Source organism: Dermochelys coriacea, chromosome 5 (genome assembly GCF_009764565.3).
Source record: "Dermochelys coriacea isolate rDerCor1 chromosome 5, rDerCor1.pri.v4, whole genome shotgun sequence".
In the NCBI taxonomy this organism is placed as follows: domain Eukaryota; kingdom Metazoa; phylum Chordata; order Testudines; family Dermochelyidae; genus Dermochelys; species Dermochelys coriacea.
Window position 1 is genome coordinate 70,600,946 of NC_050072.1, and position 17,713 is coordinate 70,618,658.

General features: G+C 44.4%; 1 protein-coding gene across 3 annotated transcripts in view; it reads left to right on the forward strand.

The window, feature by feature from the left end:
• Positions 1-17,713, forward strand: part of MAN2A1 (mannosidase alpha class 2A member 1) — a 208,371-nt gene that overhangs the window by 136,917 nt on the left and 53,741 nt on the right. For all 3 annotated transcript variants that reach the window (XM_038402274.2, XM_038402277.2, XM_043514896.1), the window contains exon 13: positions 14,513-14,678. In XM_038402274.2, the coding sequence (XP_038258202.1) occupies positions 14,513-14,678 (166 nt within the window). The remainder of the gene's footprint in view (positions 1-14,512; positions 14,679-17,713) is intronic.

Sequence of the window (17,713 nt, forward strand, 5' to 3'; positions counted from 1 at the left end):
AAATAACGTCACGTCGGCTTTACAGGTGGAGTCAAGAGGGATGGTGTCTCTCCAGTGGCGGGCAGAGACTTGTAAAGGATGAGGAAAAATGAGGGGGGGCCACATGGCCAAGGGCACAGGGGCCCACTGAACTATTGGTTGGAATGAAAGAATAAGCGGTCCTGCCACATACGAGAAACCATCCTGTGGGCAATTTCATATGCCCGTGTGCAAATGAAACCTCAGTGCTTTCATTACAGATTAACTCCACATTGGTGTGATTTGCCCCAACGTGCCTGTCATTTACAAAGAACATACAAAAGAAGGCAACAGTTACATTGACCAGACGAAATGAATACATAGACGTGTCTAGATTATATTGGGAGGGACCCAAAGCATACAAATCCATATATGTAATAGTCTTATCAATTGTCTTCAGTAAGGAATAGTGCTGGATGAGGGTCAGGTCGGTGCAAACACCGATGAAACGGGTTTCTATCACGGCACCCACAGCATACGTACGCGGTAAGCAAAATGATGTTGCATTAAAGCACTTTGGGCTAACACCAACCAGGCATTCATGGAGGAGGTGGCAGCTCCTTCAGCGGTGAGGCTCATAAGGAGCGCCGCGACAAGCGGGAGAGTGAGACCATGCGAGGATAGTCTTCCCCCTCCAGGAGTATGTATGCCCATCCTTCCCCGGTGGTAAGGACTACGGCGGCTTGCGATTCCCTCTGCGGTACCGTCCACCACACTTTAGCCAATACGTGCCACTCGGTCTCACTTGGGGCGCTGATTTCTAGGCCTGCGGGAGGTAAAGGAAACAGGTTACACAGGACCGCCCCTCGCTCCCATTGCAGTGGCTCTGTAGCAGTGCTGGTGCAAGAAAGGGCGCCCAATGAGCGGTACGAACTTAACCAATACGGGGGATAAAATCGTAAGCCTGAAATCAATGGTGTGATGAAAAATAAGCATGGTGGCTCACATTGGAGCTGCGACTGGGCGGACCAGGGGTTCACCACCTCTCCGGGCAGCAGGGCATAAGGGTGTGGTGCGTAAAAGGTAATTACGCCTTGCGCAGGGTCGATCACACACGGTGCCTGTATGAGACTCACCCGTAGGTGGGCATGTACGGCACGGGGAAAGACCAGACGCTGGAAGGGCGTCTGCCACCCAACAAACGATTGTTGAGTAGCCAGACAGCCTGCTCCAGCACCCCAGACCACCCGCGGAGAGTATGGGTGGGGGTGAGGCGACGGATCTGATCCTTCAAGAGTCCATTCTGGCGCTCAATAAGGCCGCTCGCTGTAGGCGTATATGGAAGATGGTAGTGCCAGTCAACTGCCACGTCTGCGGCCCAGGTCCGTACGGCCTGGGCCATAAAGTGGGTTCCCTGGTCGCTCTGTAGAGTGCGTGGAATTCCATAGGAGGAGCACAGTTGCTGTAGCGCAGCCAACGTAGTAGCTGCGGCCGTGGTGGCGCTGGGATATACAAACAGCAGGCCAGTATATGTATTCACAGCCGTAAAGGCATACTGCCAGCGCCGCTCTTGAGGCAAGGGGCCAATATAGTCCACTTGCCAATCCTGATAGGGACCTGCAGCCTGAGCAATTCTGCCGGTTGGTCCTGGGAGGGCAATGGGTGCCAAGTTGGGAGCAAACCGGACAACTGGCATGAACCGTCCGACAGGCCGCCAAGGACAGGGAGGCGCCTTGGCGGAGGGCCGTGATTTGCGTTGCTCGGGCTCCTTGGTGGCCTCCTTCCACATGGTACCGTTCCGCCAGCTGCAAGATCTCCCCCCGTGCCATGGCATCGGCCGCCGCATTCCAGTGGGCATCAGAGGTTTTAGCGTTTGTGTGGGTGTCTACATGTCGCACAGCCAGAGGGGCCTGTCAGGCATATCGCAGGAGCTGCTGCCAGAGTGCCACTCCCCACAGAGGTCGGCCTGCAAGTTCCCAACCCTTCACCTCCCACGCAGTTATCCAGGTCCGGAGGCCCTTGAATAATACCCAGCTGTCCGTATAAAGGTAAACCCGTGGTGGGACGCCCTCAATTGCTAGGATGGTGGCCCGCAGTTCAGCCCACTGGCTGGAGCTGGCTGTTCCCCAAGCCATTGCCACATCTGCATAGGGGGCATAGACTATGGCCCGCCATTGCCTGGCTCCCTGCGCTGTATAGGAGGCTGACCCATCCGTGAACCATGCATGTTCTTGCTCCTCGGTGGACAGTTGGTCCACCGAGGGGGCCGCCTCTATTGGAGAGGCGGGCACGGGGTCTTCCACCAGGGGCAGCTCTTCCGTGAGGGAGAGCACATGCTCGAACGTGACGGCCCCCAGTAACAGGGCATGTGGGGTAGAAAGGGAGGGCCGGCCCAGCAGCATGCATTGTTTCAGATAATGCTTCCACTAAAAGTAGGTTGCACTCTGTGCAACCCCTGTCTGCATTTGGGCCGATTCTGCCTGTACCCAGTGCCCCAGGGGAATGGGCGTGCGCACGATGACCAGGGTGGGGCCCGTTACGTACTCAGTATCCTGCAACGCCCAGACCACCGCCAGGATCTGCTTTTCCAGGGGGGTGTATCCGGGTTCAGCCCCCTTCAACGTACGGGACCAGAACCTGATCGGTTCCTTTTGCTGGGCCCCTACCTGCTGCCATAGCCCCCAAGAGGCCACGTCCGCCACCATGGTGACCTCGAGCTCGAAGGGGACCCCAGGCTGTGGAGCGTGGAGCCGAGCATGAGTGAGCAGGGCCTCTTTACACAGGTCAAAGGCAGTTTGATGGCTCCGCTGCCATTGCCAGGATGCCTCCTTTCATACTAAGGCCTGCAAAGGCTGGATGAGGAATGAAGGCATGCCAGAACCCAAGTAGACCGAGGAAAGCATGCAACTCTTTCTTCGTCTGGGGTGGGGGATAACCCTGCACCATTTGTTGCACCTTCCAAGGAATTTGCCGATCTGGACTGCAGGTAACGCATCCACCACCAGTTCACGGGAGAGGCCGGATATCAACACGTCATCACATAATGGTAACAACGGGTCATGTCCGGTAGCCGTATTCGGGCAAGGTCAGCACTCGCCAACTGGTGGCAAATAGTGGGGGAGTGCTTCTAGCCCTGTGGCAGAACACGCAGTATTTTGGCGGGCCTGCCACAAAAAGGCAAACTGCTCCTGACTCTCAGGGGCGATGGCGATAGAAAAGAAAGTATTCGCGAGGTCAATTACAGCGTGCGAGGGCGTGGCAGCTGCCACAATGTGCTCGGTCAGGGTCACCATATCCGGCACGACCACCGTCAGCGGAGGGGTGACCCTGTTCAACTCACGATAGTCTACCGTCATACACCAAGTCCCATCCAGTTTCCACACTGGCCAAAGGGAGCTATTATATGGGCTTAAGGTGGGCCGAATAATCTTGGCCTCTAACAGCACGCTGATTGTCTGGGTGATCTTCTCCTCCCCTCCAGGGAGGCGATACTGTCGTTTAGATACTACAGCAGTTGGGAAAGGCAACACCACGGGCTCCCAACAAGGGGAGCCCCGTAGAATTGTCAATGCCCGTACCTCCCGTACCCGAGGCGCACTTACATACCGGGGATGTCCGAACGCGAAGAGGCTGTACTGGGTATCCACAGAGCGACCCCGCAGGATGTTGATGCCCAGTATGTATTCTCCAATAGCGGCCACCAAAACAGTGGCCCAGAATGGGGGAGCCTTCCCCAGGGTCAGAGGGACAGTAACTCAGACGCCGGGGTCTCCGCTCCTCTGAGGCCTTTAATGACAGTGGCTCGGCCCTGGGTCTGCGCGGAGTGCAAGTTGGTGATCTCAGCACCTGTATCTAACAATGCCAACACGTGTTGGACTCTTCCCCTCGGCCAGCGAATAGCTAGGGGTACATAGGGGCGTCGGTCCCCCGCCTCCCTCCTGTGTGTGGCCGCCGCGACACACGGAATGGAGGACCTGCCATGCTGTCAATACGGGCGTGGCAGTTTCCACTCTGCTGGCGGAGCAGAGGGCTCTGCAGGCTTGGTTCGCTCCACACTCTTCTCCTCTTTTCCTCCGGCACTACGTTTGGTAGGGGGCAGCTGCATCCACCGCTTGTATAAGTCCGCCGTCGGCTTTCCATTGATTTCCTCGTGAGGGACACCAGCCTGCAAGAGATCTAGCCACAAGGTCTTCTGGGGCACCTGCAACTCTCCTTTCTCCTGTCCCCCTTGCTATCCCTTTGCAGCCCGTATGGCTCTTGGCCTAGCACCCGCCAAGGCGGCTTCCAATTGCATAAGGGTGGCTGCCAAGTCTCCCACGCGCCCATTCTCTGCCATGACGGCGGCGAGGAGGGAAGGTTTTAACTCATTGGGGCCAGCCACTGTGGCTTTAATGGATTTTTGTCACCGGTACATCGTCGGCCCCATCTCCCCGCCCGTGGAGGCAGCCCAGGCCGTTCCCGGTTGACGGAGGGTTTGCACCCCTTCCGGAACGGTCTTCTAGGGGTGCGCCTGTGCCTCCAACTCCCCCACCAAGGGGTAGGCCGCCTCCACTGCAGCCGCCAGCCAGCGGTACAACGAGGGGCTTTCGATGTCTTGCCCCCCGGCCTGCGGCCACGGCGGCTTTGCCAATTGTGCACATACCTGAGAGTCTTGCGATTGGACCCCCAACTGTTGAAATTCATAAGAAAGCAACAAAACCATGTTACTTGGATTGCCCCAGACCCTCACGAGCCACTGCAGGACGCTCTCCCTGTCGGAACATCTTCACAATTTCCTGCAACTCACTCGTTTTAAACGTGCGGACAACTTCTGGTTGTAGGGTGCCTCCTTGGACCCGCAACTCCTGGACCAGGTGTGCCAGAGCCACAGCAGGGGATTCCTCCCCCCCCATCCAAGGATGAGGAGTCCCAAATATTCCCATCTCAAGTCTCAGGGTCCCAGGAGGGGGCAGCGGTCACTGCACGCACCTGGGCGATGGTGACCGGCTGCCGCCTGTGCCTGAGGTGCCTTTTATTCGCTACCTGGGCAACCAACACTTCGCAGCGTCGTGTCGGCTCCTGGGCGCCCTCCGCTTGGGAGGTGACCACTTCTTGAGCCACGGCACGGGCCTCCACCTGCGCCGTGCATTCCTGAGTCTTCCCTTCCAGTGCCCGCTGTAAGCGGAGCACCTCCTCATCCTGGGCCTGGACCGCAGTCAGGAGGAGCCACTCTAGTTCCCCCATTGCCTGCCGCTCCGTCCCAGAGTGCCGGTTCGCTCGCAACCAGTGTAATCCCTCAACCAGCTGCATGGGCGTGACCCCTGCAGCCTGTTGGAACTCCAGCCAGTCTGCCGGGGTAGCCCACCCGGCCATAACCCGTGCCACCGGCCCCCAGCGCTCCGTCAAGGGCCAGCCTGGTATACGCTATAGGGACAGCGACGGCTTCCCCACTTCCCCTACCTTCAGCCAAAGTGGCATTGCTTCTCAGAGTACCCTGCTCGCTGCGCTAAATGTTCTGGGCCAGGGTGCTCGAAGCACCACAGGCCTGGCAGAAGTACTCTGAGAAAAACGAGGCTTGCCCACAGCCGTGAGTTATTGGCTTTATTGAAGGTTAGTGACCCACCCGCAACAGGGAGTCCAAGCGTTGCAGTCACAGAAGCAGGGAACCCAGCACACCGGAGCTTTGCCTGGGACAGAATCCGACGGGGGGCAGACAGTCAACGTTAATAAGCATTACACAAAAACAGCTCATGAATATAAAATTAGGTGCTTCTTAAAGGGGGGCTTTCTACTACCTGGTGAAGGGCCATGCAAAGCAGTTGTGTCCTTCAAGAACTATCTTTACAATAACAAAGCAGCTGTGTCCTTCAAGAACTATCTCTATCCCACAGTAACGAAGCAACTATCTATGTCCCACAGTAACCTCTCGGCTCGAGAAAGCGGAAGTTCCCTGGCTAGGCTGTAACGAAGTCTTCCGCAGTCCCTTATATCTTGTAATGCAATGAAAAAAACCCACATACACCTTTTGCATTGTAGTTAGAATTCAGCCATGACCTGAAAAATCTGCATAAGTGGCACTGGGATTTAAATGACTAAGAATTGTTTATTTGTTGATAAATATTTGACTTGAATTTTAATATTAACCGTAATAGATCCTTATTAATACATTTGTCTATGAACTTGGAATGTAAATTCTTTTTATTGTACCATGGGCAAGACATTTCACACAGGAAATTCTAGTTTCTGGCCTCGAGTGGACAAATGGATATTCTGTGCAATGCATTTCTATATGTGAATGTTAAAAATTCCTTCTCTCTACATTTTCTCCATAAGCATCTTCCACTTAGCAAAATGACTGATTTATTTTGCCTGTACGCATCACATACTGTAGCATCTAGCGTTTAATAAGAATGTTTAACCTTGTCCCAGTTATAATACGTTTAGACTACAGAAGAAATACTCATAAATTAGTAATAGCACATTAGTTCACTGTGTAACCTGTTGTACAGATTAAGATGCTGTTTTCCAAGATTACCACAAATCTGTATGTAATCTGTAATTATTTTTCAAATCTTACAGGTTAGATTTCTCTAGACTCATAGCTTTCCTTTGGTATACAATAATTTTCTCTCTCATGGGCACTAACTCTATGATCCATTACAAATGGGCTTATAATGAAATATAATAAAGAAGAGTAAATCACTAAAATATGTACACTACCCTTTCAGTGCTTTTTCTGTGTTCACACTTCATTGGCTCTTTTTCTGTCATCCCTTTTTTCCTTTATGCACAGGGTTATTTGTTGCTTTGGTGCATACGCTAGATTCTTGGCTGCATCTCTTGTCAACCTTGGATGCATTTCTTTCAGTGATGCTTTCTTTTTTTAGGCTTTCTCCCTGCATCTCAAGGAAAGAAGCTCAACAGCTTCAAGTAATGTGCCTATGGTAGAAAAGTTTTAGTCTTGGATGAGCATTACGACTGTGTCCACTGCATTGTAATTGAGCAGATCTGTCTGGAAACGCCATTCAGAGTACTCACATTTTGTGGGAAATAAGAAATTCCTCCTGGAAGCTCCCCAGAGGACTCCATTAAGTCTGTTTCGTATCAGACTTGCATTGCTTCAGAGGATCAATCCCTGAAACAAAAACGCAAATCAAGTTCTTCCACTGAGCACCAGGACTTGGTGTTGATACAGATCCAACCCCCCAGGTTGCCTCAAAGCAATGTGCACTGACAGCATCATAAGTTCAGGTATCTTGAAGATGTGGCATTGATGCTGCCTCAAATTGGTGGTAAATTAGCTCTGGTTCTTTAGAAGAAATGTCAACAGCTGGCTTGGTGTGAGAGCCAGTTAGTTGTCTTTCACTGTGCTACTGTTGAAGCACAAGACAGGAATTGGAAACAGATTCAGGGAACTTCTGGGGCAGTGTATGATCTCAGACCTAGTTAGATTCATCAGCTTTGTTTTTAAGGCTGCCTTGGCAACAGTCTCATCCTCAGCACATAGCTGGAAGATCCTTCATCAGTCTGTCAGAATTCTTGTGCAAAAGTTGTGCTCTTTTCACTAACATTGATACCTGACTTTGAGAGTTGGCTGTATCAGCAGGATCACTGGTCTTGATGATGAGGGTCTAGGAGCAGTCAGAAGCATCATTTGTCAAGTCAGTGCTAATGGTCCTACATATTAGTGAAATGTAGTAAACTGCTTGGGTGGAAGCGGTAATCCTATAGTAGATGGTATTGAAGATGCAGAGGTTTCAGTGGCCTGTTCTTGGTGAGTTAATGATAAAAGTGTATATGGCTTATTAGATCTCCAAATGCAGTAGAAAATGTTTTCCAACCCCTTCATGACAACTGGCAGAAACAGCCATGGCAGGAGGAAAGTCTAGCCAAAACATTACTCTGTCCCAGAACCCTGGGTTTAATCTGATAGATGGATTTACCATTATGCAACTGTTAGTTTACTCAGTATGGACAACCAAGTATAAACCATTGAACTGCAAAAGGTGACTTAGGACCTGGCTAGGTATTTCCCAATAGAAGCATTAGAAGTTGTGCAAGACTGTGTGCATGAGGATGTGAAAAGGTTGTTAGCTTATTGGCTATCTTGAACAGAATTGAAGAGCTTAGATAATCTCTTAATTTTATGCAGAAAGGAGAAAAAATCAGGCTGTTACAATCTGAACACTATTCAGGGTGGGTTAGATTATGTATCCAAGAAGCCTATAAAACATCATCTGTCTCTCTTGCTGAAGAGATTAAGTCCCACTTTATTAGAGCCAAAGCAGCATCTCTGGCTTTTTATAGACATATCCCACATTTTGAAATATGCAGAGCAGCAACAAAGAGTTCTATTGACATGTTGACCAAATGTTACTCTGCGGATCTAGCATCCGGATTGGACGTTAAATTTGTCAGGGTGGTTCTTCAATCCTCACTTAACTAGGACTCTCTTTCCTTCCTTGGTGGGAGTACTAGTAGCTAAACTATTCCAAATGTGGGAATATGCAGAGAACACTTGAAAAAATTAAGTTTACTCAACTGCAACTTGAGTTCTTCAAGATGAACTTTGCATATTCATGCTCGCTGCCCACCTTCCCCTCTTCCTTGAAGCCCTGATTACCATACAGGGCCTGAGGATGCAGTGGAAGATGCTGAGGCACCTGAAGCACTTCTGTAGTCATGCCTTCAGAATGCTCAGAAAAATTGAGGGAAGGGGTGTGTGTGAGTGCTCCAGCAGGCAATGCTAGATTAGAGTTCCATTGCATAAGCTGTACAGTCCTGGTCAGTGCCTTCCTTGCGCAAGTCAATATGCGGAGTCCATCTTGAACTCTGGTTACAGGCGAGTAACCTTTATGTTGCATCACATCCCCAAAAATGCAGTAAGGCATTTTTTTATATAAGGAAGAGATGTGGCAGTAAATCTAAGCCTTCCTGGGAAAGAGGGCAAACGGATTCATCCCAACTCGAGCTCCTTTCCCTGGCATCTTGGTTCCTGATGTGGTAGAGATTCATGGATATGGCAGCTTTTAAACAGATCGCTTATTTCCCTCTTGGTCTCTCAGAAGAATTTACAGTTGTAAGTGGAAGAAGTTTGTAATGTGGTCAAAGCAAACCCATGCGGATCCCTTTAATTGCTCCACACACACACTGCTTTGCTTTACTTCTTCATCTTCCAGAGTCTAACATAGATTGATGTGCTCTAATTATATTTGGTTGCTATTTTGACCTTATTAACTAGTTGAAAATAGCGTCTCTTAAGACATTTGTCATCAGGTTTATGTGAGGCTTGACACTGTTGACACACTCCTGTTAAAAAGCCCTATGTTGTGAGATTTTGACGTAGTCTTGACAGAACTAAGGAAAGCTCCTTTTAGAAGAATTAGATCCTAAGACCTTAATTTTCTTCCACAGGAAGGCCATTTTTTGATGGCAATGAATTAGCAGTGTGAGTGTACTTTGGGCTCCTAATTGATTGATTGATTTTTCCCACCCCCATAGCATATTTTCCAGGACCAGCGTGCCTGCCCATTCCAGTGGGGTGGTTCATCACAAGTTGGCCATAGTATGGTCCATGTGGCTTTATTTGAAATGAAGTGAAGACCTCAGGGTCCTCTCAGCTGTTTTTTTTTCCTTTTGGTAAACATTCTTGCAACAATCTCAGTAGATTAAATGATTATTGGCTTGTATCTCTTACTGCCATTTCTTGGCTAGGCAGCCGTTGGGTCTCATTCGTTCATGCTATCTGAGGCAGAGCAGCTTCTTGCAAGCCTCAAGAATATTTCAGTCATGGTTTTATGACACAATGTTCACTACATACTTTTTTTCAAGATACAATTTCTTATATTTATCTTCCAACTTAGAGCCTTACTTCTCTCTGTTCCATAGAGCTGCTTCTAAAGAAGGGGTACCTGCATTTTCCTGTCCCCTGTATTGAGATTATCCTTACTTGAGATGGCCAAAATTTTGAAAGGTTTATTTTTATGAGGATATATCCTAGAGGTGCTGTTTGTTCGAGTGATGTTTGTTTGGAGGCCTCATTCTTTCCTTGTATAGAAAAAATAGATTCTTGTTAGCTTCTTACCTGGTGGATATTGATCTATGTTTTTATGACTGCCTGTTGCAATGATTTATTGTTTGTTTTTATTTTACAATGTTCCGTAAAGAACTTAGCCCAAGAGTATACTAATTATTTATAAGAAGGGAGAATTGCTTGACTGTAATTCTCCTTCTTTGAAGGTATGCAGGATTCACATTCCTCAATCCAGCACCGAATTAGAGAATGTTTTTGAATTGATGTACTGTTGAACATCGTAATTTTTATCCTGACAAATTTTTGTTTCATTTCTTCATATAAGAGACATTTCAGTTCGTTATGTGTTAGGAGCAGGAATTGACTGGAAGGTTGTAGAGGCAGCTGTTGGCGTACATTGGTCAGGGTGTCAGAAAATCTGTATGATGCCTGCTGCTACAATTTCCTGTAAAGGCCAAAAAGCCTATGAGCTAGGTTAGTTTTGCCTTCATGCTGGTAGCTCAAGACACACGAGTGAGAATCCTGCATGAAGGTGTCTTCAAAGAAGCAGATTTAGAGGAGTAATTTTCCCCTCTTTAATTTTTATTTAATTTAATCGTGGGTCTTACCAATTGTTAAATTGTATTATTTGAAAAAAAGTCAGTTGTCTTAAAACAACTTAGAAATTTTCACTATATATGTGAGTAATTATAGTGATCACATTAGAATCTCTACAACTTTGCATTTGCATAAATAATATTACTGCAATGTTCATGATAGTCCCTCGTCTGGTTATAAGGAATACTGTGGTAATGTTAATTACTTGCAAACAGTACTAGTGAAGATTTTAATGATGACCACTTCATTATTTATTTATTTGTTTATTTGTATTATAGGAACACTTAGAGGGCGAGACCAAAATCACAGCCTGTATTTACTAGGCACGGTACATACTCCCAGTAAGAGACAAGATCTTTATCCATGAATCTTTCTTTTTAATTGAAGAATCAAACACAATGATGAACCTAGGGGGAAATCTAAGCAACAGTGCACTATCTTGCTCTGGAGGAGGAGTTTCTAAGAGCATTTTATTAACAGCGGATTAGGCCACATCTCACTGATACGTCTGAGGTAAAATGTTCTGACTGCAGACTTTCTGCTTCAGGGTATTACTGGCCAATCGAAACAGAAGAGAATTTTTAATTTCTTGAAAGAAGATACTGTGACATTGCACTCTATAATGTTTTATGGAAATATGATTGAGTGTGAATATAATGTAACTGGAATATGCTGCTTGTGAAAGGTCTCTTGTAAGGTATTACAAACCTTAAGGTCTACTGAGTGTGTTCATCCTATTTGTTTGCATGTATTATTTCTATGTCTGAAGTTAGGAGAATAAGATATTAACTTGTATTACTGATGTAAACCCATTAAGTGAAAGCCATTGAGGGTGCTTCAGAATCAGTGACCTGTAAATGGCTCTGTTTACCTGCAAGCCTTTCTGTGTACGTGTGGGACAGTCCCTGGGTAATGAAGAATGAGGTCTCATAGGACATGTGACCATGTCACATGATACTGGAATCCATCTTAAATCTGGTAGTTTTCCTTTTAGGAGGAGGGGTGGGGACCCAGAGAGACAAAAGATTCCCGCCTTGTGCCTAAGCTATAAAAGGGGGTGGAAAAGAACAAGGGGGGCTGCCAGTCATGAGAGAACCCCTAGTTACCACCTGAGCTGGAACTAACAAGGACTGCACCAGGGGAAAGGATTGGGCCCAAACTAGGAAGGAGTCTAATCTGTGAAAGAAGCTTATTGGAAAATCTCTGAGGGTGAGATTTTACCTGTAAACAATTTCTTAATATATTAGGCTTAGACTTGCGTGTTTTTGCTTTATTTTGCTTGATGACTTACTTTGTTCTGTCTGTTATTACTTGAAACCACTTAAGTCCTACTTTTTGTACTTAATAAAATCATTTTTGTTTTCTAGTAAACCCAGAGTAAGTGATTAATACCTGGGCGAGCAAACAGCTGTGCATCTCTCTCTATCAGTGTTATAGAGGGCAGACAATTTATGAGTTTATCCTGTATAAGCTTTATACAGAGTAAAACGGATTTGTTTGGGGTTTGGATCCCATTGGGAACTGGGTGTCTGGGTGCTGGAGATGGGTGACCTGCTGAGCAGTTTTTGGTTAGTCTGCAGCTTTGGGGGCGTGGACCAGACCTGGGTCTGTGTTGAAGCTGCCTTCCGTGTCTGGCTCAACTAGGCAGGGTTCTGGAGTCCCAAGCTGGCGGGGAAAACTGGCTCAGAGGTAATTCTAGCACATCAGGTGACAGTCCCAAAGGGGCTCGGTGACCAAACCCGTCATAGGTATTACTTATTTTACCCTGAGGCAGTGCCACAAAGAAGTGCTCTGAATGGTGAGAGTAGCGTAACTGTGAATTGCCTCTGAAATGGAGGTCGTTTTTACCTTTAAATTCAGATTATAAAATCTTTAGATGGTGCCAAACTGACCTCCATGTTTGATGTAGGCAGGATATACCCAGCAATTGTATCTTGGTGGATATTGTTCTGCAAGATGATATTGTATAGGTGAAGTAAATCCTATATCAATGTGATGTCTCATAATTAATCTAGAAATTTTTTTTGCAGTTAATGATCCTGGGTGTGTGATTTGAGTGTAGGAGTTAAATGGCATTTTAAAATGGTATGCAACTATTTTTATCCTCTGTTGTATGTGCATAACTTAATTATGTCATACACACTGAGAATGAATTCTTCAGTTCTGCTGAAGTAGAATTTGAAAATATATTAAACATCCAGGCACAAGAAAATAAAACATAGATTCATGTTTTTCTTTTGTGACAATTTCCCCATTAAGTTAACTCTTCCATAATTAACTGTAGCTCCATCAAATGAATTGTCTGCATTCTGAATTGTGATTTTAGTTTTCACACCTTTCTATTCAAAAGGAGAATCTAAATGTGAAATATAAACCAATTATTTAATAAAGCTAACACTAAATTCTTCACTATGAAACATGGTTTTAAAGGTTAACATCAGTCTGGAAAAAAGTTGGTATGTACTCAGAGTGGTGAAACCCTTTGTTTATTCAATGGGACTTCTTCAGCTGGTCTCTGAAACTTTATCACTTAAATTAATCTTTCCCCCACTGTCAGCTAGCAAGTGGCATGTTCCATGATGCCTGGTATGAAGCTGTACTTTTTCTAAGCTAGTTAGCAAAGCCATAGGTTGTAAACTGACTAGCTGGCCAGTGGCCATTTATGATTACCCTGTTGCTCCTGGTCTTCTCCATACTCTCTCTCTCACTCCTTCTCCTCTCATCTTTCTTGCCTTTCTACTTCATCACTTTTTTCCAGCTGTCCTTTCTGCCTCGTCTTTCTGGCTTACCACAACTCCTTGTTGTCATCCAACTCTGTCCTGTGCTTAGGAACTTGCCCAGCAGTCATTACTACCTTCATCTTCTTATTCTGTAACTCTAAACTTATTCTTTCTTCCCCTTCCCCTGCACACAAACACATATTGAGGAAGATAATCAGAGTTATGCTGTTATATCATGCCTCAGAGATTTTAGTATTCTGTATACTTAGACAACATGGCACGTGAAGTTATGTCCAAATAGCAAGGAAATACTCCTATAACTTGGGCTATAAGAAGCCTGTCAACTTATACATTGTCGGATCTGTATTTTCTGGTGAACACATTTATCAATCCAATTTATGGTATTTTGCACTTTTCATATGAATATGCTATGTGGAAAGATTACATACACACAGACATGTTTTACAAATAGACACACAGTTCCTGGAAACATTTCCATACAGGGTCTTATCCTGCAATAGTTAAGCATGTAACTTTGAAGACATAAATGAGCATTGATACTTTAAACTGCATTCATATGATCATATGGAAAAAGAATGTATATCCAATCTAGTTATAACCAGATTTCAATAAGTTTTAAAGGCTATTATTTTTCCTATCACTGTTTTTTTTCCCTTCAAAACTTTCAGCCTCAGCAGTGGGTATTTCAAAAACAAAGGTCTTAACAAATTCTTACTAAAATGTTTTAAAATCTTTACAGTTTGCCTTTTGGTTCTTTTGTCATTTACACTGAACCCAATAGGAAGCTATCGTTCTTATTTTACGTAATCTACAAATAAACTTAATGCAGAATTGAACAGTGAACAACCTTTTACTCTTAGTGTTCAATAATTCAGTCTTTTAAAGAACATTGACATTAAGAACAATTTTAGCATTAAGATTGTATTTGTAATGGCTAAAGAAAATTCCTAAGCATTTCATTTGCTAAATGTATTAGAATTTTTGTGAGTACCATAAGATACCTCTTTCTGTCTAAAGCCTATGAAAAAAAGTAGCATTAAGAAAGGTGTCCATTGTTTTTCCTGTTTAGTTTTCATATATTTTCATTGTATACATATATAATAGATTTAATTATTCCACGTATATGTATTATTTCACACTAATTAATAACTTGAAAAGAAAAAATGATTTTCATAAAGATAATATGGCAAAAATATTTTTGCAGGTACCTTTTGGTTTATAATCCTACAGAACAGGAGCGGTTCTCAGTGGTTTCAATCTATGTGAGTTCACCCAAAGTTAAAGTATTATCTCCTTCGGGAAAACCTGTTATGGTCCAGGTTAGTGGAGTATGGGATGGCACAACTACAATATCACATGAAGCATATCAGGTATGTCACTTGAAATAAAAAGTATAAGTTATACTGATTTGCACTTAGATATGTAGTATAGCTTCACATTAGAGGAGAAAATAAAATAAAGAAAACTAGACTTCAAATATATTAATCTTGTATCAATTTTATAAAGAAGATTCTGTGTATGAGAGAGAAGGAATAATTAAATCATTTCTGTCTTCATTTAGGCCTAAGAAATAGCACCAACTTTCTAAACTTCATTACTTTTCGTGATATTACCAAAGCTTAATACTGGATTAAGTAGTTTCAGAGTAGCTGCCGTGTTAGTCTGTATTTGCAAAAAGAAAAGGAGTACTTGTGGCACCTTAGAGACTAACAAATTTATTTGAGCATAAGCTTTCGTGAGCTACAGCTCACTTCATCGAATGCATCCGATGAGGGGGAGGAATAGCTCAGTGGTTTGAGCATTGGCCTGTTAAACCCAGGGTTGCGAGTTCAATCCTTGAGGGGCCATTTAGGGATCTGGGGCAAAAAAAAAAAAATTGGGGATTGGTCCTGCTTTGATCAGGGGGTTGGACTAGATGATCTCCTGAGGTCCCTTCCAACTCTGATATTCTATGATTTTCTAAGAGAGTTGTTGCTAATGAAAGCCCTTGCTCAAATAAATCACTTAGTCTCTAAGGAACCACAAGTACTGGATTAAGTTTTTCAGTAATGAGCCTCATTTTGGGGAATTTATTATTTGGTATCATTTAAAATTGCTTTGGGTTGAAACTTAGAGTATGTGTGTTTAAATAGAATTTCCCTCCCCCACCCCACTTTTCTACAAGTGCATTGATCTCTGTATCCTGTTTAGATTTCTGTTTATTCGTGTTTGAGTCAAAAAAGTGGATTTGTCAAAATATTTGTTTGAAAGTTGTTGAAAATTGTTTGCATAGCAGCTGCTGTATACACATGTTAGATACTTTGCTCTTTATCCTCATTAATTTAAATGGCAATTAGACATCACAGGGATGTTATAGCCATTTCACTGCATTTCTGAGGGGATGTATGTACTTGAATTCGATGCCCTGGTTACAAGGAGAGCCCTGAGGCCAATTTTGAAGTGTTTCAAGTAATGATTTTTATAACTTTTCATTTTTAATAAATAATCTTTATTACAAGGATTTTTCCTTTACCCCAAAATAACAGCAGTATCACAGATTCAAATCTTAATCTCTAAAAGCTTCACAGAGCAGTGGAATGAAAACTCCCATCCTTTGGAAGGCTGTTTTTTATAGTGTGCTGTGTATCAGGCCACACTATTAAATGTATTTTGCTTAAGGGAAACTGTTTTTATTAAAAACAAACTTGAGCTCCTCCTTATGCAAGAAGGATCAAAGACCCAAGCCAAGGAAATAGGGCCCCTTTCTTATTAAGTGAGAGGCTCAGATATGAAGATCTCTTCTTTAAAAAAATAAAAAAAAATAGTAGTAGTCTACAGTGGAGGTGATAGTACTATCATTCCAACAAACAAAAAATGGGTTTTTTTTCAAAATATGCAATGCTCACTGTTGGAGGGAGTGTTGTGAGAGAAGTGCACATTTACGCGTTGTGTGAAAGTGAGTATATCAGAACTATTGAACTAATGTATTAGAACACTTTTTTTTATACAACATAAAATGTACATTTTAAGAATCCATTGTTAATCTTTCTTTGTTTACCATTTTAATGAATTAGCTTTTTGGAGTACACAGCCTTAATATAACTTCTGTTATGAGAAGTTCAGAAAAGAGAGAAACACTCCCCTTACTCCTTGTTGATAGGAAAAGAAAAGGGGGCGGGGGGGAATGATTGTAGTGGAGAAGTCAAAGAATAATGTAGAGGTGAAATTCAGGTACATTCAGATCTGTTATCCTGAAGTGAAAGAAAAAGCATAGTTTCCTCCACTCTATTGACTAAGAGGAGGGGGTGTTTGGCTATGAAAACATTATCAGAGAAGGATCTGAGATGATATTTGAGCTAAGTAGACCTTCAGATCCAAGACTTGAGCTGTAGGTCTTGGATCCCTTGTCCTCTGGGTCTGGACTCTGATGTAGTCTCAATTTCTTTGTTTTCAAGCCTGATCCTTGCCTTGGAGCCAATGCCTGCTTTTGGTTCTGTCTGATAATTCTGGGAAATTTCAAACTGTACTGCATCATAGAGATCCTTCTCAATCTTCATGTGCCTGTAGTTCTGTTCTACTGTGAATGTCTCACTGAGATTTGTCCAAAAAAACCAAACAATGTTACAGGGAACTCTGTTCAGATGTTTATTTAACATTACTCTTTCGATCTGGAAGCCAAGTTGAGTTCCTGTTTCAGAATCATTTTCCTACAATGTATATTCTTTTCAGCCCTCTTCTAAAGGGCTAATTACTGCTAATAAATCTCAAGCATGGGGCTCTGCAGTGGCTGTTCTAGAAGGAGAAAGGAAAGTTTACATACGGCGCTTTGGTTACATTGTTTCTGGAGATCCACCCACCCTGTTTCTCTGCTGTGAAGAGCTTTATATGGCTTCTAAGGCCTGGTCTACACTATGAGTTTGTCGGATTTAGCAGCATTAAATCCGAATTAACCCTGCACCCATCTACACAACAAAGCCATTTCTAGGACATAAAGGGCTCTTAAAAACGATTTCTGTACTCCTCCCCAACAAAGGGTTTAGCGCTGAAATCGACATCACCGTTTCAAATTAGGGTTAGTGTGGATGTAATTTGAAGGTATTGGCCTCTGGGAGCTATCCCACAGTGCACCATTATGATCGCTCTGGACAGCACTCTGAACTTGGATGCACTGTCCAGGTGTACAGGAAAAGCCCCGGGAACTTTTGAATCCCATTTCCTGTTTGGCCAGGCAAGCTCATCAGCACAGGTGACCATGAAGAGCTCATCAGCACAGGTGACCATGCAGTCCCAGAATCGAAAAAGAGCTCCAGCATGGACCGAACGGGAGGTGCTGGATCTGATCACTATATTGGGAGAGGAATTTGTGCTATCAGAACTATCGTTCCAAAAGACGAAATGCCAAAACATTTCAAAAAATCTCAGAGGC